The sequence below is a fragment of the Leucopleurus acutus genome (genome assembly GCF_964270905.1).
Source record: "Leucopleurus acutus genome assembly, chromosome: 14".
NCBI classification, from domain to species: Eukaryota; Metazoa; Chordata; class Mammalia; order Artiodactyla; family Delphinidae; genus Leucopleurus; species Leucopleurus acutus.
In genome coordinates, this window is record NC_139156.1 from 83,185,343 (window position 1) to 83,211,904 (window position 26,562).

At 52.2% G+C, this 26,562-nt stretch overlaps 1 protein-coding gene across 2 annotated transcripts in view; it reads left to right on the forward strand.

Annotated features, from left to right (window-relative positions):
- Positions 1–1,575: 1,575 nt before the first annotated feature.
- Positions 1,576–26,562, forward strand: part of LOC309971764 (uncharacterized protein C1orf198 homolog) — a 32,038-nt gene continuing 7,051 nt past the window's right edge. The window contains exons 1-2 of one of the 2 annotated variants that reach the window (XM_082855151.1): positions 1,576–1,916; positions 13,816–13,866. In XM_082855151.1, coding sequence (XP_082711277.1) covers positions 1,584–1,916; positions 13,816–13,866 — 384 coding nt within the window. In that variant the 5' untranslated portion in view covers positions 1,576–1,583. The remainder of the gene's footprint in view (positions 1,917–13,815; positions 13,867–26,562) is intronic. The other variant, XM_082855152.1, reaches the window with a different exon arrangement.

Here is a 26,562-nt window from a genome sequence, read left to right on the forward strand (position 1 = left end):
CACCTTATTAAACAAGTCTTAGAGGTGAGAAAGTAGGATTCAGGTTGGTGTATTGAGCCTATATAAAATAGACTTATCTAGAGATAGAACAGTACCAGAAAACTCAACCTCCTGGCCTCTAATAGACCTTCAAATACTGTGCAATCCAGGCTATTACTTCGTGGCTTTTCCCACTGCTTTTCAATATGGTATGCTGATAACACTGTTGAGAGCAATATGTTTTATTGCAGAGCTTGTCACATTCATGGCATTCTAAAAATATTTTCTAAGGAATTCTGCGCCAGAAGATAAGGCCATCTCACATTTAAAACAGAACCCTGCGAGTTATTTCTATGACTGTGTTCAGAATTATCCAAGTGCTTTATTGTTATTATTTGAGGCAACACTGGTTTATAACACTATACAAGTTTCAGCATTAGCCAAGTGTTACTTCAGAGGCAATGACCCTAAGTAACAGCTGAAATGCAGTTTTTTGTTTTAAATGTGGACATTTAATTCTCACCTGAGACCTGTTACAGTCAAATCAGCCAGAAAGTAAAGCAGATGAGGGCTCTGTATAATTTTAATCGTTGTGCTCTGGGGCACACTTCAAAATGGCCCGGCTGACCTGCCTATGAAAACTTTCTGCCGCTCTTCAGTTGGTTTGCAAACCTCAAGCCGCCTAGAGTTCTCGTGATTTTCGTGAGATTCCAAGAGAAAGCAAAGGCCCCGCGGCCGGCTCGGGGAATACGTCTTCACCTGCAAAAGCACAGCGAAGTGCAGGTGCACCAGCCCGCCGGCCCCAGATGCCTGCCGGCAGTTCCACACTCCCTTTTAGGGAAAGGTACTGTGAGCTACCCGGCACTTCATTTTACTCCTCTCTTTAGGAGGCACGGAACCTGATTTTCTTTCGCCACTCCCGACACCAGTCCAGTCTCCCCAGCTCGTACCTTCGGCGCCCTCGCTGCCCTGAACCCCCGACCCCCTTCCATCAGCTCACCGCGCCAGGACCCTGGCCCAGGTTTGGGACAGCTCAAAGAAAGCGAAAAAGATGGCTCGGCAGGGAAAGGGAATACAATAGGCATAAGGCGGCCGGTGGCTCGGACCAGAAATGCCGCACTTCGTAAGGAGAAAAAAGTTTCCTTTGTCAAACAAGTGACCACGTGGCGCTATGGCGGTCACCCCCAACAGTCCCGTCAGGCTGCCAGGCGCGGACCTGGGGACGCGCCAGCCACCTCCGGCGCTGGCCGAGGGGAGCCCCGAAAAGCGGGGGCCCCGCTGTAAGCCCTGAGAGAGCGGATCCGGAGGACGCAAGGAGGCGCGAGACGGTGGCTCTGGGAGCTGCGCTGAGGGCGGGGCTCCCGGGGGGAGAGGGGCGAGGAGCGCAAGGTTCCCGGAAGCAGAGGGGCACAGGGGGCGGGACCCTCGGGGGCGGTGGCGCGGAGGGCGGGGTCCCCGGCGTTGGGCGGGCGCGGGGGGCGCGGCTTCAGGGACTGGGCGGGAGGCGGGGTCGCTGGGGCCTTGGGCGCCGGGCTCCGGGCCGCGGAAGGGCGCCGTTCGCGGGGCGGGGCGGGGCGGGGCGGGGAGCGGCGGGCAGGCCGGGCATGGCGTCCATGGCGGCGGCGATCGCGGCGTCGCGCTCGGTCGTCATGAGCGGGAACCGGCCTCTGGACGACAGGGAGCGGAAGCGCTTCACCTACTTCTCGTCGCTGAGCCCCATGGCCAGGAAGATCATGCAGGACAAGGAGAAGATCCGGGAGAAGTACGGGCCCGAGTGGGCGCGGCTGCCGCCCGCGCAGCAGGACGAGATCATCGACCGGTGCCTGGTGGCGCCGAGCGCCCCGGCGCCCCGCGACTCCGGGGACCCCGAGGAGCTGGCGCGCTTCCCCGGCCTGCGCGGGCCCACGGGCCAGAAGGTGGTGCGCTTCGGGGACGAGGTAGGTGCGGAGCGGGCCGGGCTCCCCGCCCCCCGAGGCGCCCCCGGCCGGGCGGACCCCTGCCCGCTAGCAGCCGCCCCCGCCAGGCGCGCGGGCAGGGGCTGGAGAGGAGAAGGCGCAGGAACCGGGGTGGGTGGGACGGGCGGCCCGGAGCCGGAGGTGTGGGGCTGGGGGGCTCCCCGGGGCAGTTCGTGGAGGACCGCCGAGAGAAGGAAGGAGGTCATTCCAGACCCTCCATCTGGAGCTGCCCCGCCGGGCCGCAGGGGACCCGAGACTTGTCAGACCAAAGTGCCAACAACAAGGGGTTTTAAGCCAGGCAGGCCTGGGTTCTGATCCATTCTGCCATTTAGTTCTCTGGCCGTGGGTGACCTAACCTTTAGAGCCTCAGTTCCCCCCGGGAATAATAATATCCCCCCTGGCCTGCCAGGGAAGGCAGTCAGCCTTTTATACGTAATAATATTACTATTTGTGGTGGGCTGTGTGCGGAGAGTGAAATTGTCCAGCAAGGTAACAAGAAGCAAGAGGTGCCTTCCAAGATCAGGAGGCAAAACCCGAAGCCCTAAGATGTTTCCGAGTGAGCCCGATGAGCTGCTTAGTTTTGGGAATGAGTACGGTGGCCTCCTTTTTCCAGTGAAAAACGGGGGATACGTGCAAATGAGCTGTCGCAAGCCTTTGGGACATATAAGGGCATGCCTGGGCCTCTGACCTAGACACTCTGCTGGGCCTTCTAGAGGGCCGGACATTGTGGAGGAAGAAACACTGAAACTAGAAAAAACTCAGGGGTGACCCATACTAAGTCACAAAGGCCTGAGTGTTCTGTGCTTCTCCGAAAGTTGGCCTTTTCCTGGAAACGTGTTTAACTAAAACCTGTTTGGTGCCAAATCTGCGGCTCTTTGGCCTTTCAGACTCAACTTTTGTGGTGAGGGTCAAAGAAGTCCAAAGGAGCCTGCAGTATACAGGGAAATCTGCAGCCCTGAGAGCTCTGAGGCTGCAGGCAGGAGGGGCTGGGCTTGGAGAGGTTTTCCAAGGAAGTCGTAGACTGTGGAAGGAATTCTAGTTGAGGATGAGGTTTTAAGCTGATTTTCCGGCGTGGGTGTGCTGAGACATTTATTAATACAAAATGTTTGTGGTCATAAACCCGCTTTCACATGGGGGAAGTGTGAGAGAGCAAAACTTTGCTTGCAACATTGCCTTATACTGACAGGATTAAAAGAAGAGTCTTCCATGGATTTTAAACTCTGAAGGCTTCGCCAGGAAAAAAACGAGGGTGTGGTAACGGAAGAGATGAGAATATAGGTTTAAAATGTAAGCCCAGAGCTGAAGCATTTTTAGTGTGAACATATGCATCTCTCTAAAGACATTCGCAGGGTTGGGGCTCAGATTTGGGTGATGGAAAAGCAGGCAGCCCCTCTTTGGAAAAGTCACGAAGAAATAAACTGTGAGAAGAAATAAACCTGCAGGTATTTACAGATGTTGCAGGGTCCCTGTCATTTTCCCTTAGCTTGCTGTCCGGCTAAGAATATCCGCGTGCCCGTTCACCATCCAAAAACCCGTGCCATATAAGGGTCCAGTGTGGCTGATAAGGAGAGATGTGGCCAAGTGAATTTTGTGCTCCGATTCCTTAACTGCGTGCCGGACTGAGCTGTTTGCGAATTTGTAAACGCAAAGCGATTTAACGGCCAACGGAACTTTTTGCTGTGGGACCTACATGTCCTTCCAGGAGCACGGGAGCCCTGATTTTCAGAATTGAACTCAGCTTTGCAAAACGGGTTGCGAGTATGTCCTGGAATGCCTCCGACCAACCTCTCAGCACGGATGGCGGAGAGACAGTGAGTTTGAGGACAGGTACGGAGGTACCTTGCTCAGAGCTTCTGTTGTTGTTGTTGTCTCCCCCTGCCCTCCTGCAGCGGCTGAGCGATTTCATCCCACTAGGGAGTTTAAAATGTGTTACCTGGACTTGGCAAGAGGTTGGCACCAAAGTGGAGTTGGTGGTCTCGTGCCCAAGAGGAGGGTTGTACTTGGAGGAGGGTTGGCTCCTGTGCACAAGGGGCGATGATAAGGAGAGGGTGGCGGGTGACCTCTCGGTAGGCTGCTGGACAGAGTGGCCTGCATAGGTGGCCCCAGGTTTGTCCAGAAGGGCCCTGAACCAGACAGAGTCAGGCACTCTGTCCCTTCCTGTTTGATCTGTCCTCAGATGTAGCCCCTGGGGCCTCCACGGCCGATCTGGCAGCAGAGAATCCTCACCCTAGCTGTGCCACTGCCAGCATCCACCGTGGGCCCACTGAGGGACGGGTGCTCAGGGGCGCCCAGCTCTTGCTTTACCAGCATCTGACCTTGGATGATAAGCAGGTGGGCCCCGTAGATACTTGGGAAAGACCAGCTGGGATACTGGGCTCTGAGGGCCTTTCCTAAGGCTGTAATAGAGAGCGCCTGGGCTTGGTGGTGAGTCTTGGCTTTGTTCTGGCTTCCATCTACTAACCTGTTGGCTGTGGTGAACCCCTAACCTCTCTGAGCTCCTGCAACGGGAAGAACGTTTACAGGATGAGAGTAGAGACAGTGTCTAGGAAAGGCCTGTGGGATAAAACATGGTGGCTGCTGGTGAGAATATGAAGGTTGTTAGCTGTTGTCTCTCCCCATCCACTTTTGAAAATCACTGTCGTGAAATCAATAAATTCCTCCTGTTGCTAAGCCTGGAGCTGGCCACATAGAGTCCCACGTGAGAAGGAGCTCTGTCCTGCTGAGCTCTAGGGATGGGCCTCGGGGCACATACTGAGAGCTGGGCTTGCTCTGTCCGCACTGTGGCCATGATGTGCCCTGTTTCCTGATCAGCAGTCACACCGCCTCAGATGGGCCTTCGGCTACCCCGAAGGGCCAGGACGCCGCCTGTTCCTTTGAGTACTCTCCCTCATCGCTGGCAACATTTCTGTGTCCCACACAGCAGCATCTGACGCCAGATCATGCCCACATGGCCTTCAAATGGGACTGCCATCCAGTCACGGTTACGCGTTGAGGGAACAAACGAGTGGAAGCCTGCTTGGGCTCCGGGCTCAGCGCACATGCCCAAGTTGCCCAGCGGGGGCCACTCCGTGTAGGACAGGTGTGGCAGCGTGCCATCCGCATGTTCGTTTTTACCTTCGCTGTCTGTAAAGTGAGGAGACCAGCGTCCAGGCCCAGATCCACCCTTGCTTGGAGGGCGCGCCTGCCGAGGAGAGGGAGGCTAGCTGCCTTTGCGCGGTGAAGCCGTGAAGGGTCCTGTCGGTTGCTTGGTTCTTAGCACCTTGGCAGTCAATTGAGTGCCTACTTCCCAAAGCCCAGTGTATTAGACACTAGAGCTGCTCATGCTTTAGGGACGCTTAGTCTTCCCCTGATTTTCACCAGCTTTTTTAGAAATCCCTCCACGTGAACACATGATCTCAGTACAGCTTCAATGCAAGGCTGCCGGCCCCTCCTGCCCCCTGGTCATCTCCCCAAGCCCCCTCCTGTGCAGAGAATCTAGAGCTGCTGCCGGTGGAACAGTTATCTCTCAGCAACGGAAGAGAAGCACCTGGCGTCCCCATACCTGGTTCTGGTCCTGCCGCAGCCCGGCTGCCCTCTTAGGGCGGGGTTCTCCCTCCACCGGGGAGCAGCTGCCTGGACTTCTCTCGGGTTATAGGCCTTGCTTGGAACAGACATGGACACAGGCTTGCCCTTTGGGTCGAGTACTTGGTCTGAACGTTGAAGCGTGGAGGTTTCATGGAATGGATGAAAGCGAGTGGATGCTCTGAGCAGTCTGGCTTTCCCTGTGCTTCTCAATTACGGCGTTCTTCTTCCAGCAGTCAAAGTTCTGGGAATGGCTTGCTTTGGGAGATGAAAAGTTTTCATTTTAGAGGGATCTAGCCATCACCCCAGTCTGCTTCTGCCGCTTCCTGTTACCAAATAGCAAAAAAAACACACCAAAAACGAAGAAACAAAAAGCCCGAAAGACGAAACACCAAAAACGAAGAAACAAAAACCCCGAAAGACGAAAACCCTGACTTTGCAGGCATGTGTCGCTCTCTGCCCCTTGCCCCACTCCCAGACTCCTCCACCGATCTGAGCACGTCAGTGAGAGTCACAGGCTTCCAAGCACTATGCCACATTCTTGGCTCCCGACAGGCCATAAGCAAGTGAACTCAGAAGTTTGGGCAGCCGGAGTATTGGCTTCTCAGGGGCCTGCTTGCCTGTTTCACTTCTCTGTAAAGTAGGTGGGGCTGGGCAGGAGGGGGTTTCCACATGCCAGCCCCGGGGACCCTGACCTGGATTTCGCGTGCTGTAGAGCACAGGTTTGAAGCCCTGGAGCGAGGCAGTTCTGTCCCCTGTTCAGCAGCTGCGCGCGGCCCGCAGCTCTCAGAAGGAGGTGTTCTCTAGCACCTGCCTCCCTCCCCCTCCTGCAGGAGCCTGGAGGCTTGCTCCCCGCTCTTCTACTCTCCCTGGCCTTCACCTCCTCTTCTGGGGCTGAGTCCTGGCCCTCCCGGCCCCTGGGTGCCTTCTGCAGGCCTCTGGCGGCCCCGTGGCTCTTCCCGTGCCCATTGCCCATCCGGCTTCTGCTCCCAGCCGGCTGACGGAGCACCTTTCCCTGAAGCGCCCAGGAGGCTGGGGGTCAGTACGGGATCCCCCAGCGCAGCAGACCTCGCCGAGCCGCTGTCATCCAGTCCGTGCCCTTGGGGCTGCCTGCCAAGGGCCACCTTGCCCTCGCTCCTTAGGGTCCAGGCTGGCCAGCTCTTTGTGTTTGCAAATAAACTAATTAAATGGGTATACAGTTTCTAAAATAACGACCCTGTATGTTACTGTTAAAAGTTTCAGGCGCTGCAGAAAGCAGCGGCATTATGAAGCAGAAATTGGTAGTGCCCTTCCAGAACTTTCCTCACTTATTCGGATACGTGTCTTCCTGATGCAGGACCTGTGACACGTGAGGTCACCTCTTCCCCGTTCACTTCAGCAGCTTGGCTTCTATTTTTCAGCCTTTGGCACAAAAAATGAGAAATTTGAGAGTTCCTTTCTCAGCGTTTGGACTTGTTTTTTAAGGAAGGCGGAATGTGTAATTATGATTCCCACCTTCTGTCTGGCAGATGCGTGCATTTTTTAGAAAAGGTGACAGGGTGGACCTGGCTTTTCGTGTCCCTGCGCCTGGCGTCTGTGCCCGGGCTCCAGGCAGGAGTTGAGAACACGGTCATCCTCAGCCATCCAGTTGAGATGGTCCGATGGCCCTCTGCCCAGAGTAGCACCTGGCCTGGGACTCTGCATAGCTGGGGCTCCTCGGGTGGGGCAGCTGTATTGAACAGGTGGCCTTGGGAGCGGAGGCAGCAACACAGGCTCCCCCTGGCCCCTGTGGGTGTGTGGCCCAGTGGCTACCAGGGAACAGGTTTTGCAAAGAAACGACTGGCACCTCGTCTTGCAGGGAGGGAGGGGGCAGAGCTGGGAAACCTGTTGGCGGGTCTGGAGTCATCTTATAATTGACGGGAGTTACTTTTACACTCTAAAATGAGAGATTTCCTTAGTGCCAGAGAAAGTACCCATTTCTCAGAAAAAGAAATCAAGGCCAGACCTGTCTGTTAAACTTCTGGCTCGTTCTTCTCTTCATTTCCTTAGACCCGTCCCCCACCCATCCTCCCATCACTACCTTGGCATGTTTCTGCTGAGGTCTGAGGAGGCCTGAGTTTCTGTATTTGTATTCATGGTGGAACCTGCCCAGGAGTTAAATCATAACTGCTTTTCTGTTGTTGGAACTGCCCTTTTGTACTTCCGGTGATGGCAACCCTCTGATCTCAGCAGAATTAAATACACTGCAAGTCAAAGGGGAAAACATCGATTCCATAAACATATAAACAATAGTCCCTAAGAATAACCAGTTGGTAAAAAAAAAAAGAGCATATTCTTCTTCCTCACGTCTCCCTTTTTTAAAGTAGGCTTTATTTTTTAGAGCAGCTTTAGTTTCCCCAAAATTGAGCAGGAAGTACAGAGGGTTCCCATATACCCCTGCGCCCCATGCACAAACTCCCCCAGGATCAACACCCGCACCAGAGCCGTGCATTTGTGAACGACCAGTGAACCGACACTGACATATCATGATCACCCAGAGCCCAGAGTTTACACTTCACTCTTTTTTTTTTTTTTTTGCGGTACGCGGGCCTCTCACCATTGTGGCCTCTCCCGTTGCGGAGCACAGGCTCCGGACGCGCAGGCTCAGCGGCCATGGCTCACGGGCCCAGCCGCTCCGCGGCATGTGGGATCTTCCCAGACCGGGGCACGAACCCGTGTCCCCTGCATCGGCAGGCGGACTCTCAACCACTGCACCACCAGGGGAGCCCTTCTTACTTTTTTTTTGAATTTTATTTCATTTTATTTTTTACACAGCAGGTTCTTATTAGTTATCTGTTACAAATCTGTTACAAATTAATTACAAATTAGTGTATACATGTCAATCCCGATCTCCCAGTTCATCTTCCCCCTACCCCGCCCGCCCCTCCTCCTTTTCCTGCTTCGTGTCCATATGTTTGTTCTCTACATCTGTGTCTCTGTCTCTGCCTTGCACACGGGTTCATCTGTACCATTTTCCTAGACTCCACATACATGCGTTAATATATGATATTTGTTTTTCTCTTTCTGACTTGCTTCACTCTGTATGACAGTCTCTAGGTCCATCCACGTCTCTACAAATGACCCAATTTCGTTCCTTTTTATGGCTGAGTAATATTCCATTGTATGTATGTACCACATCTTCTTTATCCATTCGTCTGTCGATGGACATTTAGGTTGCTTCCATGACCTGGCTATTGTAAATAGTGCTGCAATGAACACTGGGGTGCATGTGTCTTTTTGAGTTATGGCTTTCTCTGGGTATATGCCCAGTACATTTCTTACTTTTAAGCCAAGATGCCACTGTCTATCAACCAGAAACTCCCCTCATTTATGGACTTCAGGAGGACAGTGACAGTATATGGTTCCAGTGAGCACTGTTTCTGAATCACTCAAGAAAAATCAGATATATTTCTGGGGAACTTAATGGTTGGGATTCTAACTCTTAGAGACTCAGCCCTCTAGGTGGCAGGAGAAATTTAACAAACAGTGCACCATATTCTGACTACCACCTAAGAGTGTTTATTGTTTATGGTTACATACTAAGGGCATGATTAGAAACGCTGTTGCAGTAGTTTTATGTAATCTTTGAACTCTGGGAAGAATGAAATGAAAGCGGCCTTTAAACGTGATCTGCGGGGCCCTTGCTGTGTATTAGGAGACCGTTTGTGTGCCTTGGTTGACTATACTGATACGCAGAACGTGATTCTGCCTGCTGCAAAGTTGGGTGGGTGAGAGCCAGCCCAGAAATCCTTGGGCTCCTCGTGACGGAAGCCTGAACCCTGGTTGGTTTAGTAGAAGTCCTTATTTGGGGATGATGAGAGCCACCTAGCAGTGTTCATTGAGGCCACCTTGGCAGGTGGGGTGGCCTGGGAAGACAGAGGTGGGTCCCTGAGCCTGGGAGGTCGGCAAGTGCAGCCTGTGTGGCCAAGTGTCCCCAGTGTGAAGAGGCAGTCAGGTGTCCTGTGGAGGACTGAAGTAGGTAAGCTGCCCAAGGGGAATGGCTGCCTTAGAATTACCTAGGGAGTTGTTGGTTTTCTAAAACTAAATCAGGTGGGACCCACAGATTCTGCCTATTAAAACAGCACTCTAGATGATTCTTTTTTTTTAATGTGGGAGTCTTGTCCTTCTAAATGAACTTGTTAATTCATTTGGTGGAATCTTTTTTTTAATTAATTAATTTATTTTTGGCTGCGTTGGGTCTTCGTTGCTGCACACAGGCTTTCTCTGGTTGCAGCGAGCGGGGGCTACTCTTCATTGTGGTGCACGGGCTTCTCCCTGTGGTGGTTTCTTCTTGTTGCGGAGCACGGGCTCTAGGCATGTGTGCCTCAGTAGTTGTGGCACATGGACTCAGTAGTTGTGGCTCGCGGGCTCTAGAGCACAGGCTCAGTAGTTGTGGCGCACGGGCTTAGTTGCTCCGCAGCATGTGGGATCTTCCCGGACCAGGGCTCGAACCCGCGTCTCCTGCATTGGCAGGCGGCTTCTTAACCACTGCGCCACCTGGGAAGTCCCTAGGTGATTCTGATTTACAGCCAGACCTAGAACCTCTAGGCTAGAGATGCTCTTCAGAGAGTCTTGAGTCTGGTGCCTGTGAATGGCGCCAGCGTGGACCCAAGACCAGTAAGGACCCAGGAGCTGGTCATCCCCTCTGGCTACCTGGGACAGATATGCCAGAGAGAGGGCATCTGCAGGAAGGTGCAGTTTGTTCAGGTTGCAGAATGGTCCCTAGCCTGTCCCTCAGAGAGGCCCAGAGTGGAAGCGAGACTTTCAGAGCGCTGCAGGGGTCTCAGAAGTGGTTCTTTTGACTGTTGCAGGAAAGGTGCCGCTCCCCGTCTGCGGGCTGCTAGTGGCCTGGCTTTGTGTAGGAGGAGCTCAGAGCTGCTCTGTGACGCCCGTGCTCCTTGCCCCACTTGCTCAGGCTGACCTATGGCCGCACTAAGGGACACCCGCTGTGGACAGTGCCACTTACGGGTGCTGTCCACCTCACACGCTTGAGACACGATGAAATTCACCGGCCCCAAAATTGGAAAGAAAGTTATAAAAGAATAAATGTCCCATTAGTCTCCAACTTCATGAAGAGGAAAGGCTAATATTTATAACATTTCATGTTTGAAATGAATTCTAAGTCCAGAATTTTTCATTTTAGAATAATTTTGGAACAGTCCTGACTTTTACAGAGGAATCAACCAATTATAGATGAGTTACTTGTCACCAAATAATTTCTAAAGCAAAATTACCAAAATCCTTAAAAAATTTAAGAGTAGCAGTTACATTTAGTGTAGAATGTAGTGAATTTCAGCGTGTCTGATATTGGTTGCAGCTTGTGGTGTGTTCGGGAATGTTTAACATCTGGCTCCAGGGCAGTGAGGGGAGCAGCCCTGATGTGGAGCACGTGCTGGTTGCCATGGAGATGCTCCCCCAGGGGCTGTCCAAGCCCCCAGGTAGCTCACTGCATCAGAGCCGGTCAGGGAGGTGCGGTGACCCCGTTGTGTGGTGTTATAGATGCACTTTCCATCTTGCAGGGGCAACAGATGTAAGTAACCTCAAGAGCACAGATAATAGCAAGAGGCACTAAAGTCATTAGGAAACGATGTTTTTAGCATTTGTTACCTTTGTCAGGTTTTTTTTGGGGGGGAGGGGACACTTTTTTGAAGAATAGATTTTAATTTTTGGAGCAGTCTTAGTTCCCAGCAAAAGTGAGTAGAAAGTACAGATTTCTGAACTACCGCCTACTGTCACACATGTGCACCCTCTGCTACTACCAACACACGCCCACCAGAGTGGAAGATTTGTTACAATGGATGAACCCACACAGCATTGTTGCCCAACATCCATAGTTTCCACTGGGGTTTACTCTTGCTGTGGTACATTCTGTGGGTTTTGAGAAAAGCATCCATCATTACCGCGTGGTACAGAGTATTTCACTGTCCTGAAAATCCTCTGTGCTCTGCCTACTCAGCCCTTCTTCTGTTCAACCCTGGTAGCCACTGATCTTTTTATTGTCTCCATAGTTTTGCCTGTTCCAGGATGTCATATAGTTGGAATCATATAATATATATAGCCTTTGCAGATTCTTTTATTGTGGTACAATATTCAGAACATAAAATTGACCGTGCTAACCACTTCTAGGTGTACAGTCAGTACGTTCACCGTGTTGTACAGCCACCACCACTCTCCACTTCTACAACTTTGCAATCCTGATGCCATTTTGCATCCAACTGCCTGGAAAGCCTGTGCTTGCCCCCAACGCTCTTTGTGGCTGGAGTGTGCAGCCAGTGGCTGACATCAGAGCTTCAATCACATTTTTGTTTGGCATGTTTATTTTTGTTAAGTGCTTTATTATTATTTTTTTTATGAGCTCAGAATTGCAGAAATCTAAGGAATTTGCCCCTTGACTCCGTTTCTTGCTGGAGCAAACAAAAGATTATTGACTTGACACCAAGTTGGGGAGAAATCACAGTGCACCCCTCTGTCTGCAGCCCCCTTGGAATTTCAGCCTGTCTGGGCTGCAGCCACTGGAGCCTGCTGGCTCACCAAGCTCCAGGCTACATCTTTCTTCCTCAGTCTTGCACTCATTCATCTTCCAAAGCCAAAAACCTTCTTACTGTGTTCTTTGCAGATTTCAAAGGGACTCAAGCTGCATAATTAACATTCAGAGGATCGATCATATCCCATGAGAAAGGGTGTCCAGCTCTGGTGTGTCCTGCTTTTGGTCAGTGGTCCTGTCCCCTTCTCTGCCTCTGCCCGCCCAGTGAATCTCCGCACGCCTCCTCTGTCCCCTGAGGTGGCCACTGGGCTTGTCCACCGCCCCCCCGCCACCTCCCCATAGAGGGGGCACATTTACCAGTTGGTTTCCCTTTGCCCTTTTCCACAGGTCCAAATCTAGAACAAAGGGAACATACATTCCATCAGCCTCCTTTATTTTTTCCCATGTGAAAACAAAGTCCTTCTTGTCTTATTGCTTCTAAGAGGAACTTAGAGGGTCCTGAGATCACAGAATTTTAAGGACTTTCAGGTCATTGAGCTCAACTGCGCTCCTCTCCCACGCCCTGACCACACACACAGAGACCTGGATGCAGGAGCCCCTCAGCCGAGACTCGTTAACTCACATTTCTGCTTTTGGAGGGACGCAGTTTGTAAGCTGAGGAGTACACTTGGACTTAACTGAGGTTCCCAATGGGAGCGTAGTGGCCCACGTTCCCTCTCATTTTTAAAGTTTTGCCTGACAGCCAGGAGTGAATAGGAGACATAGCTTAGAGGCCAAGGCTGGGGATGGAGTTGGTACTGAAGGAAGTGGACCCTCTGCAGAACTCCGGGAGGGGGAGGGGAGCCAGGTAACCTAGCTCTGGGGTTAGGGAGTGCCTCTGGGCGCGAAGACATCATGTACCTGGGGTGCTTTATGCAAGGACAGTCTCAGTTCAAAATATTTTATGCCATTTTCAGTCTGTATCGCCCACGATGTCCCAGTTTTTGGTTCAGAAAATAAGATTCCTCAGCAGAAGCTGGGCACACGTGAGACATTTGCTAGTATAGGAATACAGCTGGAGAGTTGGAGGGGTGGCCTAGGAAAGGCGATCTTACAAACCTGTGTTCGGGTCACTGGATCCAAGGTCAGACTCTCAGTGACTGTTCGAAGGGCTCCTTCTCTCCTGTTCCGCTTGTGAGGGTCGGAAGGATTTCAGAGTTTTCACTATAATTAGGCAGCTGCATTCAGTTGGCATTTTCTTCACTGACAGGCTGGTCACTCACTGCCTTTCAGATCTCTGGTAGGCACTTAGGGGGATGGCGGGGGGCGATGCTCAGACAGTTACAGGTGTTGATTGGCAGATAATCACCCGGCCTCCTTTTCCTCTGTTACCTCATTTTATCCTCACAACAGCCCCGCAGGGGCAGCGCAGTTCTCCTTTCACAGATGAGGAAACTGAGGCTCAAAAGGCTAAGTCATCTTCCCCTGGCCGTGTGGCTAGGCGCTGGCAGGGCCGAGACCTGAGCCCGGAAGCCCTGTTTCCTTTCCCCTCGGCCTCCCTGTCATCGAGTCCGTCCTGGGGCTCCCAGGCATTCATCGAATGTCCGTTTGGCAGGGGACGGGCGTACCTGGCAGCCGCGGCCAGCAGGGTGAGGGGGGAGCCAGACCAAGAAGGTCAGCACATTCTCTGCAGAGCGCGACAACTTCAGGCTTGTTTTGAGCCGGGACTTGGGATTCTTCTTGCTGAAGTTTGGTTCCCCCATGGCCTCGGGTGGTGGCTGTCTGCGCGGGGTCCCTTTGGGTTTGGATTTCAGATTTATTCTTGAATTTTTATTTCAGGACATAACTTGGCAAGATGAGCACTCTGCCCCTTTCTCCTGGGAAACGAGGGTAAGTTGGGTTAAATTTAGATTTGTTTGTCTTCTTAAAAAGCGTGGCGTCCTTAGGTATTTTCCGTTCAGCCCCTGGTGGGCTCAGACGGCCGCGGGCTGCGGGTGATGCGCCCCCTGCCGGTGGGAGAGGAGAGGTGGAGGGGCGGGGCCTGCGCCGCGTTGGGCTTGGTGATGGATGGAAGCGTGGCGGTCGGCGCGCTGGGCACGGTCGGCGACCCTGTCCTGGGAAAAGCGGGGGCAGCCCCTCGGGGGGCTTTCTCGGCTCACACTTCTGCCCACCAGCACTCAGTGCCTTGTTGGGGGCTCCATAAGGCAAAGCTTTGAGGGAAGCTTTTCTTGGCGGGGGGACGGGGTGGTTAAGAGCTGCGTTTATTAAAGTGAAATGCGAAGGGCAGCCGAGACGGGAAGGTGGGTGGATGTGGAGACAAGGCTGCAGACGCATCAGAACTGCCTGCAAGAGTCACCTCAAAGGCAGAGTCCTGGGGGAAGAAGGGAGGAGGGGAAGAGTGCCCTTGGTACCCTTTGAAACTGGAGTAGCCGCTGGATACAGATGTGCAAGCCAGCCTGGGCGCCTGATGCTGGTCCCCAGTCATTCGTTTATTGCTGTTAGTGTTATTGTTGCCAAAGTTGCTTAAAAGTATCAAGCTTAACGGGGTTTATCCATTTCCCCATTCTCCCTGGTTGTCCCGGTACAAGTGCATTAATAAGTAGCGCAAAATGACCAAAAGGCAGGTGTCTCAGACCCAAGGAAGAGAGGGAACGACCAGGACTCTCTGGATTCTAGCGCGCTCTCTGCCGTGCGCCGGGGCCTCCGCATGGGGTGGCCAGGGCGGCTGTGTGCCTGCAGTGGGGCCCCGGCTTGAGGCCGGGCCAGGGCTTCCAAGCCGCGGCACTTGAAGGGGCTCGCTTCTTGGTTTTCCACTTGTCCCCACAGCTGTTCATCCTGGCAGAAACGGCGTCCAGGGGGCCGTAGGGAGGGTGGGCCAGAGCGGGTGCGGCAGTGGGGCGGGCTCTGCAAGCCACCTGGGCGGCCCTCAGGGGTCTGTGTCTTAAAATGAAGGATTTGGTGAGGGCCCAGATGGATGAGGGCAGCCGGCGGCGTTGCCCACAGGCGGCGCGGTTGGTTAGCTGATTGCCCCAAGTGACGCGAGCGCCCTAGGTTGAGGAAGCCTGTGGAAGTCGAGGGGACCCTTACGTGAGAGTCGAGAGGTGGCTTCTGCGAATACGTGGCATTAACGCAGATGGCCGTGCTCCTCCCGCAAGCACAGACTCCTGCCTTGGGGGGTCCAGAGCGTCAGGTCCTAAACATCCTCAAAATAAAGATGCAAATGCCTGCATCCTGCGTGCGTGATTTTTTTTTTAAATTTCCGTGGCAGATTAATAACCTAGGTCTGTGCAGAGGGCAGGGCGAGCGACAACGTTGTGCCTGGAATTGGAGTCTCCTTCAGGATCTGGACACTGGTTAAGGGGTGGCTGAACCAGCGAGGGTGTCTGGGAGGCAGCCAGAGAGGGTGAGGGGCAGCCTGGGATTGTAGCTTCCGAGCTCCGAGACCCACCCATAAATCCCTTGTCCAGTGACAGGGCAAAGGGAGTTGGAGGTGGCTAGGAGGGACCTCGCCACAGTGACGTTCAGCCAGGGCCGTCAATACTCCTTTTATATGGGTTCCCCAGATGGGTAACTGACAAGCACTACAGTTAAGTCCCCTACGTAGGAACCTTCAGGTTACAAACTTTCAAAGATGGGAACCATCCACGTCAGGCGTGAGGGAAACTGCAGCTTCCTCCGTCTCCTATTGCTGGCGCTCCTTTAGCTCTACCGTCTCCCACCTCCTCTCCCTCCTCCAGTCAGTACCTCTTCTTGCCTGTTCACTCGATGCCAGCCCCTGGACGCCAGCTGTTGTCCTGGACTACTGTCCTTTTCAAGGGACTGTACTGTGAGACTAAACGTGTTATTTTTTGTTTGTTTGTTATGTGTTATTTGTGCGAAAGGTATTTTAAACCTGTTACAGTACAGCACTAGATAGCCCATGTGTTAGTTGGGTACCTACATACAACTCGTTCGTATGTAGGGGCCTTACTGTAATCCTAGGCAGATGGGCAGTCTGCAGGGGGGAGTGGACAGCCTCGGGGACAGTGGCCCGGAAGGCAGCACAGATGTTACTGGACTGGGCCCTGTGTTTGATGATGTCTCAGTGATGAAGACAGAGAAGTCGAATTAGTTAAAATGCCCCGAGCCCCAAGTCCATCGTGCCCCCCACGAGGATATCTACTCTCGTAAGAATTTACCTTGTTAAATGTTCCTGAGTCAGCCGTTTGTGGGATGGGATGTTTCATCTGTTATTACCTTGATGCAGATGACATTCTGGGGCAAGGATGGGGCAGCACCTGGGGCGGCTGCTGAGAATGAGGCTCATTGTGGGAACAGGTGCCGGGAAAAGGTCTCCAGAACAAGGTGTGCTGACCCAGTCCAGCACGGGTCACACTCGTGCTGGTGTTAACTGTCCACAGACACCGTCCAGGTCCCTTAGGAACCTGCATAAATTGAGAAGGCTTGATAAAGTTAAGTCAATATGTGTTGCTCATTTTAATTAACTTGTTTGGTTTTTTTTTAGTAAAAGGTATAGTCTTTGTGGCTCAGTTCTCAGTTTCATTTTTTTTTCCGTTGTATTATAGTTACTTTACAGTGTTGTGTTAGTTTCTGCTGTACAATGAAGTGAACCAGCTGTGTGTATACCTGTATCCCCTCCCTCTTGGACCTCCCTCCCACCGCGCCCCTCCCCCCATCCCACCCATCTAGGTCATCACGGAGCACGAGCTGAGCTTCCCGTGCTATACAGCAGGTTCCCACTAGCTATGTGTTTTACACAGGGTGGTGTATTTATGTCAAACCTAATCTCCCAGTTCATTTCACGTTCCCTCTCAATGAGAGAACTAGCTTATTTCATGAACAGGTGGGCTGTGTCCTCACCTTTTGATTTGAGCTCTCAAAATCACACTTACGTGATTTAAAGTCAGAACTTCGTAGGGGCAAAACAGAGAGCGCTCCAGAGAGCAAAGGGCCTTACCCCGCTCGGTCATCAAGAGTCAGAGTTCCACCACTCGCCTCTCCCCAGCTGAAGTGCGAGTGCCCGCCTCTCTGCATTGTCACGCCCTTCCTTAGGACTGAAAGACAGATGAGAACTTTGGAGAGCTGCATGCAGGAGCTGGGTTAGCCAGGGCAGGGTGGCCCTGACCTCCAGCTGCAAGGCTGGAGACTCTGTCATTTGATGACTCTGATGCATGGCAGGCACCTCACTCCTTCGCGGCTTGAAGCAGCCATTTCTTTGCTCTTGATTCTGGGGGTCAGTGGTCTGGGCAGGGCTCAGCCGGGCTGTTCTGTGGGCCTCGCCGGGGACCGCTCATGTGTCATCTGACGGCCGATGGGAGCTGGTTGCTCTAGGGTACCTTCTCTTCTGTGTCCGGTTGGGGCCACATGTGTCCAGCGAGCTACGTGTTGGTGGAAGAGTTCCCTCGGGTGAGGGTGGAAGCCGACAGGGCCTTCTGAGGCTGAGGCTTGGGAACCAAAGTATCCCCTCTGCTTTGTTCTAATGGTCAAATCGAGGCACAGTCCAGCCCGAATTTGGGGTGTGAGAACATGGATCGCAGCTGCTGATGGACAGTTGCAGAGAATTTGTGCCATTTCAAATCAAAGACTCCACGCTCTGGCAGCCCCGACAGCGGGTCGTTTCATTTGATTGTCTATCATCCACTGACGTTTTTTTTTGAATTTTAAATTGTGGTAAAATACACATCCCGTAAAATGTACCATCTTAGCCGTTTGTAAGTGCGCAGTTCGGTGGCCTTAAGTGCATTCACACTGTTGTGCAGCTGTCACCACCATCCATCTCCAGAACTTTATCATCTTCCCAAACTGCAACTCTGTTCCTTTTAAGCCGAAAGCCCCCTTTCCCCCTCCCCCAGCCCCTGGCAACCACCCTTCTACTTCCTGTCTCTATGACATCATTCACTGATTTTTTTCAAAACTCCGGCGGACGTTGATTGTCCTTCTACTCTGGGACAGACGTTATGGTTAAGGCTCAAAGGTGAGTAAACACTTGCTCTCCGCAAAGATCCCAGCGTGGGGATGACGGCGCCTGGGGCAGAACTCACAAGGGGGCCACTTCAGCCACACGACCCTTCCTCCAGTCATGTTCCTTCGTTCACATGACGCATATTTACATACACGTTGGTAGATACGGTCTCATGCCTTCTGCAGCTATTCACTTCAGCAGACTTTTTTTTTTTTTTTTTTGGCCGTGCTGCGCGGCATGTGGGATCTTAGTTCCCCGACCAGGGATTGAACCCGCGCCCCCTGCACTGGAAGTGCGGAATCTTAACCGCTGGACCACCAGGGAGGTCCCCACTTCTGTAGACATTTAAGGATGGCCAACTAAGTGCCCAGCTCTTTCTCAGCTCTGACTTCTCAGCCCCCAGTCGATCAGCTGAGGCCAGACCCCGGGTGATGACTGTTGAGCACAGAGCCGAGAATCTCAGGGATTTGGGATTTCTTCGCAGTTTTTGCACCTCTGTCTGGGCTCCTTCCTTTGGGCCAGCCCGTGGCCGAGGACCCCTGCAGAGACCTGCAGAGACCTGCAGAGCGTGGACGAGCTGGTGCTGTCTGTCCCTGAAAGGCGGCTCTGACCAGGAGAGGCCTCGATGCCGGGCAAGCACTGCCCGTTTCCTCAGATCCTGCTCGGTCTTCCAGCCTGCCCTCCCCTCCTGGGTCGCCTCCTGCCAAGGCCGGGCCAGGCCTGATGCCTCTGTCGCTCCGGAAGGGAGGCTCCGAGGCAGAAGTGCCCGTCCCGGTCGGGTGAGGTGCCCTTGGTCATCATCTTTCCCCTCATCCGTCAGCTTGGCAGGTGTGCTGGGGGCCAGGGCACCTGCAGGGCCCCACGGCGGAGTCCTTTCTCCTGTCCTGAGGTTCCACGGGGAAAACACTCAGCACTTGGAATGCTCCAGAGAGGGGAATCGGGAGGAGAGGATGCTTCGCGCTGCCACCCCTCTGGGCTGGGGGGTTTACAGGAGACCCCTGCAGAGGCAGGTGAGGCCCTAGCGCCGGGTGGCTGGACTCTGGGGACGCCACGCCCACCGTGCTCGCCTCCCCCCAGGCGGTCTGGATTTTCCCTTTCTGTCTACCCGAGTCCTTCACCCGAGGTTCGGCTGCCTCTTTGGGGATCGTAAGTCAGCTGGGTGGGGATCAGCTCCTTGATCTCCGAGGGTCAACACAGACCACTCCTGGAGTAGGGGGCCTCTCAGCCGCTCCTCAGGAGGAGAAGTAAGCCTGGGAGCCAGAGCGTCTCCGCGGGCTGGGGTCCACACCAGGGATCTGCAGGCACGTCAAATTCTCTCACCCAGGAGGTCAGCGTCGCTGCCCCCGCCGCGGGCCGGATGCCGGGGCTCAGGGGCGGCGGTAACGGGCAGGCGGGTTGAATCGAGGAAGAGGGATTGGAGCTTGGGTCTGTCTGTGGCTAACAGGCATCTCTGGCCCACGCGGAACAGAAGGGTGTTCCGTCGGGATGTCCGTACGTGGAGCGTTCCCTGGGTTCCCAGGTACGGCTCTGCCTGGCTGTCACCCCTCACCGCCAGCCCAGAGTTTCTGAGGAACGCAGGGCCGTGGAGCCCCGCCGTGCTCCCATCACAGCATCGCTCCTGCTTGGGGACCCTCACGGAGACCCCCGTCTCTGCCCAGCAGTGAAGCCTCCCTCCCCCTCCCCCTGCCCCTCCCCCGTGCCGTCTCTAGCTCACCTTCCTGAGATCCAGAGCAGGCCTGTGGCCCCCTGCTCTGGACCTTTCCTGGCTCTTGTAGGTGCAGTGACCTGTCAGCTCCTCAGCCCAGGGCCCAGCCTGCTGCTGTGGCCCCAAGGGTCCTTCCCGCCGGTCTCTTCTCCAGCCCCACAGCCCTGCCCCATGGCACCGACCTCACCTGCCTCGGTGCCTTGCCCAGCCCCCTGGCCCCAGCCACCTGTGCAGGTCCCACCTGCCCCCAGACCCGGAGCAGATTCCGTTCCTGTGTTTCTCCCAGTTATCGTGACAGCCGGGCAGCTCCCACAGGACCCCGATCTGTGCTGAGCACCTTGGGGGCATTTCCTCAGCTAATCCCCACAATGCGTGCTTTGACAGATGAGGAAACAGAGGCCCAGAGTGAGGGGGTGTGAGCTAGATGTCCCAGCCCAGCGCCGTGCGCTTCACCCCTTGCCGCAGCGTCTGCAACTGTCCCCCTTCTGTGTCCCCTGAGAAGCTCTGCGCTAGGCGGACCCACGTTAATGTCACCGGTGGTGCTCTTTGTTGGTGCGTCTTGTCCCTGCGAGACGACAGGCACCTGGAGGGCAGAGGCTCCTGCCCTCCCCTGTGGCCTTATGACCGCAGACTCCTGCACACCCACTGTCTGGTGGGTGTCTGGTGGGTTTTCCCCAGGCTCGTTGCCATGGGGCCCAACAGCTGGGCCCTATCCATCGTCTGCCCGGCTCCCTGGTGAAAATACAGGAGCGTCCTCTAGTCCCTGGGGCCTCGCGGTTAGGGGCGGGTGGTCCCCAGACCCTGTGCCCCCTGCCCCGCTGGCCTGGAGGGCCTGACACCCCCAGTCTCAGTGGCTAGGCCGTGCTGTCTCTTCCCCACCGGCTTGTCATCTACTAATTTTTAGATTCTAAGAGTTCGTATCTTCCCCTCTTCTTATTCCTTTTCCTCCTTCGGCGGGGGAGGTGGAGGAGGGTAAATGTTAAATGGTTTGTGAATTTATTAGGATCTGCTCCAGTAAAGCTATTGTATCTTCTGACAATGTTTCTGCAGCCTTCATCTCAGCAGTTCAGACCCGCCAGAGGCCGCCAAGCCAAACAGTTAGTTTTGGTCGCCTGCACCCTCCTTTACTGAAATATCACACATTCCTCTCCAGTGAGTGGGACGTAAAAATAGACACTGGGCTCAGTTTTGGGCTTTCTGTTTTTAGAACGGACGTGGCCAGCTAAGACCCAGTTTCCCACATGGGGAGGCTGACACCCAGGCCCAGCTCAGTGTGTAGCCCTGGGGCTCCAGCTGGGGCGCCTGGGACGTAGAGGGTAGCGCCGTCAGCATCGCTGTGAGGAGAGGAGAGGGCTTCCTGAGTGCCCCTCACTGTTCCGTCTCAGCCATCTCGTGTAGGACCGCGGGCTTGAGTCCCCCTCCGGCTTGCTGTGCGAGCTGGGGCTGCTCTTCACCCGGTGCAGCCTCCTGGGCAGCCTGCTGTCACTGGGCCCCGCTCGGCGCAGGGCACCGGGTTCCCGAGAGCTTTGTCCACACCTGGAAAAACGGACTTTTCCCAGAAATCAGAAGATTGCACAGGAACTTCCTGACTTGCTAGCGTTCATCACAGGCTCCAGACGCAGCCCCCTGCTGGGCTGTCAGGTCTCGAGGCAGGGCTGGCCTCCCCTGGTCACTGATCGGCTCCAGTGTCAGAGGGCCCCCTTGCATAGCCTCAGGGCGACGGGGGAAGGTGAGGTCAGAGACCCCGTGGGAAGCACAGGCTCTGTGGGGGGGTCCAGGGGCAACACGGCGGCTGCGGTACATCCCTGTGGGGAGTGTCTCAGCTCAGATTCCACGCCAGACACCGGGCCAGGATGGGGCTTCAGAGTCGCGCTTACTTCCGGACGCAGACACGGCCCGCGTGTCCCAGCCACGGGCACCACGCCCCCGGTGACCAGAGGAAGGCGGGGAGGGGCCAGCGCCCGGAGGGGATCCAGTGGGAGTACTGCTGACCCCTCAGGAAGCTTAGATGCCTCTGACCAAGCAGAACAGGAGCAGAGCCCAGTAGCCTGCGTTTACTGAGCACTTCCTATGTGCCGGGCCTCGTTCTAAAACAACAGCCCAGGGAGTAAGAATACTCCGATTTTACTAGAGAAGAAAAGAGTCCAGGCTCAGGCTGGGTCGTTGGTGGGTTTGCCCTTTACCGAGAGGAGCTGGCTCAGGGAAGAAGGTAGCTGTGGCTTCGGGCCAGTGAGCAGGAGACGCCTCTGAAGGGGACCTGGGGCTTAGGGCACCTCCCGGGAGAAAGCACGGGAGGGAGCAGAGGCGCCAGGCTGAGCCCTGGTCTGGGAGGTCAGGGGGCGGCCCAGGGAGGGTGGAGTCACCGAGCAAAAAGCAATGAAAGCTCTCCTAAAGCACAGAGGGAGCTGCAGCGCGGGTGCCACTTCCGTGTGACCCGGACAACAGCGCGCCTTTGAAAATGACCAGGAGCCCCTCTTCACCATGTCCTGGTCCAGTTTTGCTGGCGTTCTGGGGTCTTGGAGCCAAGTAAGATGAACTCTGGTCAGGAAAAAGGACCCTTTGCCCCTCTTCTTCTTTCTTTGCCCGCCCCTTCCCAACAGGCGTGTGTTTTAAACACAAACCACAAACCTTTGCCCTTTGGGGCGAGGAGTGGGAAAGAAAGAGACCCTCACCAGTGCAGCTGATCAAGGAGGACTGTTTCTTAAAAGGGGGTTGTAGTCGTATTTTATTTGCAGAATGGAAATCAACACATGCCTGGGCAAAAAGGCTCAGCAGCTGACACACTAGAACGTTTTTTCTTCTGTAAGTTCTTGTTTTCCCCATTTTCACCCCGGGGCGCCCCAAACCAAGTAGCCATCCCCGTCAGCGTGGCCCTCTCTTCTACCAAGACGTCCCCCTCCCTGAGGGGCTCTCACGAGGGCTCCGGTAGCCCAAGGAGCCCTGAAAGCCTCTGTGGTTCTGTTTCAGGTTGTCACTCCAGCCAGCTAAGTGCTGCGCGGTGCCCTGATCGAGGGCCTGAAGCAGTCCTGGAACCACTGTGGCTGACTTCTCTCCCCAGCATCCCTGGCTCGGCCCAGTGCGGTCCTGTGCCTAGACTCATGTTCAGCCCAGCTTTCCGGGAGCTTCTCCCCACTGGAGAGATGGCTGATCCTAAAAGAGCCTAGTGTTTGACGAACCACTCAAAGTGTTTTCTTTACCCCGCAATTTCCAGATCAATCTCAACTCTTTCTCTCAGGCTCAGTCCCCACTTCCAAGCTATTTCTAGCACTTTGCTTATTTAAAGAACTCATCATCTCTGTGCCCATATTCTCCCTGTATTTTATTGTGGAGTTTGGAAATATGCAGAGTATTGAGAATGACTCACTCAGAAACAGCCCTTTAAAAATCAGATTAGGTCACTGACATACAGAAGTCCTGCCACGTATGGGGATCGCTGGTGTTCACATGGACATCGTCCCTGGCGGCCACTGGCTTTTTAGGTGTGGTGTGATGCCCAGCACAGCTGCAGGCCTCGGAATCACTTGCTCCAGATTGAAATCCCAGCTGCTCTTAATGGACTAGTGACCTAGGACAATTCACTCATTTGCTCCAGACCTCCATTTTCTCCGTTGTAGAATAAAAACGTTTTAGGAGAAAAGCCCAACAACAAAGAAAACTGTGCCTGGTGCACTGGATGTGCTCAGAGTCTGCATTTGTTCTGAGCTCCAGCACCTGAGCTTTGATTTTCTTTTTTAATGTCTAGATTAAAAAAATTTTTTTTATTGAAGTATAGTTGATTTACAATGTTGTGCCACTCTCTGCTGTACAGCAGTGACTCAGTTATACACATACATACATTCTTTTTTTATATTCTTTTCCATTATGGCTTATCACAGGGTATTCAATATAGTTCCCTGTGCTGTGATCTTGTTGTTTATCCATCCTGTATGTAATAGTTTACATCTGCTAACCCCAAACTCCCAGTCTATCCCTCTCCCTCCCCACTGGCAACCACAAGTCTGTTCTCTATGTCTGTGAGTCTGTTTCTGTTTTGTAGGTAGGTTCATCTGTGCCACATTTTAGATTCCACATATAAGTGATATCATATGATATTTGTCTTCCTTTTTCTGACTTACTTCAATTAGTATAATAATCCCTAGTTGCATCCTTGTTGCTGCAAATGGCATTTTTCATTCTTTTTTATGACTGAGTAGTATTCCATTGTTTATATGTGCCACATCTTTATCCATTCATCTGTCGATGGACATTTAGGTTGTTTCCTAAACATGTCTCCATGTTTTGGCTATTGTGAACAGTGCTGCTGTGAACATAGGGGTGCATGTTTCCTTTTGAATTATAGTTTTGTCCGGGTATATTCCCAGGAGTGGGATTGCTGGGTCATATGGCAATTCTACTTTTAGTTTTCTGAGGAACCTCCATACTGTTTTCCATAGTGGCTGGACCAACTTACATTCTCACCAGCAGTGTAGGAGGGTTCCCTTTTCTCCACATCGTCTCCAGCATTTGTTATTTGTAGACTTTTTAGTGATGACCATTCTGACCGGTGTGAGGTGGTACCACTTTGTAGTTCTGATTTGCATTTCTCTAATAATTAGTGATGTTGAGCATCTTTTCATGTGCCTACTGGCCACCTATGTGTCTTCTTTGGAGAAATGTCTGCTAAGGTCTCCTGCCCATTTTGGGATTTTGGGTTCTTTGCTTTTTTGTTGTTGAGTTGTATGAGTTGTTTGTATATTTTGGAGATTAAGCCCTTGTTGGTTGCATCATTTGCAAATATTTTCTCCCATTCTGTAGGTTGCCTTTTCGGGGTTTTTTTATGGTTTTCTTTGCTGCACAAAAGCTTGTAAGTTTGACTAGGTCCCATTTGTTTACTTTTGTTTTTATTTCTGTTGCCTTGGGAGACCAACCTAAGGAAACATTGGTACGATTTATGTCAGAGAATGTTTTGCCTGTGTTCTCTTCTAGGAGTTTTATGGTGTCTTGTCTTATGTTTAAGTCTTTAAGCCATTTTGAGTTTATTTTTGTGTATGGTGTGAGGGTGTGATCGAACGTCATTGATTTACATGCGGCTGTCCAACTTTCCCAACACCACTTGCTGAAGAGACTGTCTTTTTCCCATTTTATATTCTTGCCTCCTTTGTTGAAGATCAATTGACTGTAGGTGTGTGCGTTTATTTCTGGATTCTTTATCCTGTTCCATTTATCCATATGCCTGTTTTTGTAGTGATACCACACGGTTTTGATTACTGTAACTTTGTAGTATTGTCTGAAGTCTAGGAGAATTATGCCTCCTGCTTTGTTTTTTATTTTTTCCTCAGGATTGCTCTAGCAATTCTGGGTCTTTTATGGTTCCATATACATTTTTGGGTTATTAGTTCTAGTTCTGTGAAAAATGTCATGGGTAATTTGATAGGGATCGCATTAAATCTGTAAATTGCTTTGGGTAGTATTGCCATTTTAGCAATGTTCATTCTTCCAGTCCAAGAGCATGGGATATATTTCCATTTCTTTGAATCCTTTTTTATTTCCTTTATTAATGTTTTATAGTTCTCAGTGTATAAATCACCTCCTTGGTTGGGTTTATTCCTGGGTTTTTTTTTCTTTTTGGTGTAATTTTAAAAAGCTTTTTTTGTTTGGTTGGTTTTTTTTACATTCCCTTTCTGACATTTCACTGTTAGTGTAAAGGAATGCAACTGATTTCTGAACGTTAATCTTGTATCCTGCTACTTTGCTGCATTCATTTATTAGATCTAGTAGTTTTTGTGTGGAGTCCTTAGGGTTTTCTATATATAGTATCATGTCATCTGCATATAGTAACAATTTTACTTCTTCCCTTTCAACTTGGATACCTTTTATTTCTTCTTCTTGTCCGATTGCTGTGGCTAGGACTTCCAATTCTATGTTAAAGAGAAGTGGAGAGAGTGGACATCCTTGTCTTGTTCCAGATTTTAGTGGGAAGGCTTTCAGCTTTTCACTGTTGAGTATTGTATTGGCTGTGGGTTTGTCATAAATAGCTTTTATTATGTTGAGATATGTTCCCTCTATTCTCACTTTGGTAAGAGTTTTTAATCATGAATGAATGTTGAATTTTGTCAAATGCTTTTTCTGCATCTATTGAGATGATCATGTGGTTTTGGACTTTTCTTTTGTTAATGTGGTGTGTGTTGATTGATTTGCGTATGTTGAACCATCCTTGTGAACCTGGGATGAATCCCACTTGGTTGTGGTGTGTGATCTTTTTTATGTGTTGTTGGATTTGGTTTGCTAATATTTTGTTGAGAATTTTTGCATCTATATTCATGAAATATTTTGTCCTGCAATTTTCTTTTTTAGTGGTGTCTTTGTCTGGTTTTGGTATCCGGGTGATGGTGGCTTCATAGAATGTCTTTGGGAGTGTTCCCTCCTCTTCAATCTTTTGGAAGAGTTTGAGAAGAATCAGTATAAATTCTTCTTTGTATGTTTGGTAGAATTCACCTGTGAAGCCATCTGGTCCTGGACTTTTGTTTGTAGGAATTTTTTTTATTACAGATTCTACTTCACTTCTAGTGATCAGTCTGTTCAAATTATCTATTTCTTCTTGATTCAATTTTGGTGGTCTGTAAGTTTCTAGAAAGTTGTCCATTTCTTCTAGGTTGTCAAATTGTTGGCATGTAATTGTTCATAGTATTCTCTTATGTTTTTTTGTATTTCTGCAGTAACAGTTGAGATTTCTCCTTTTTCATTTCTTATTTTACTTGGGTTCTTTCTCTTTTCTTCTTGGTGAGCCTGGCTAGAGGTCTGTCAATTTTGTTTACCCTTTCAAAGAACCAGCTCTTGGTTTTGTTAATTTTTTCTATGTTTTTTTTAACCTCTTTTTTTTTTTTTCGGTATGCGGGCCTCTCACTGTTGTGGCCCCTCCCGTTGCGGAGCACAGGCTCCG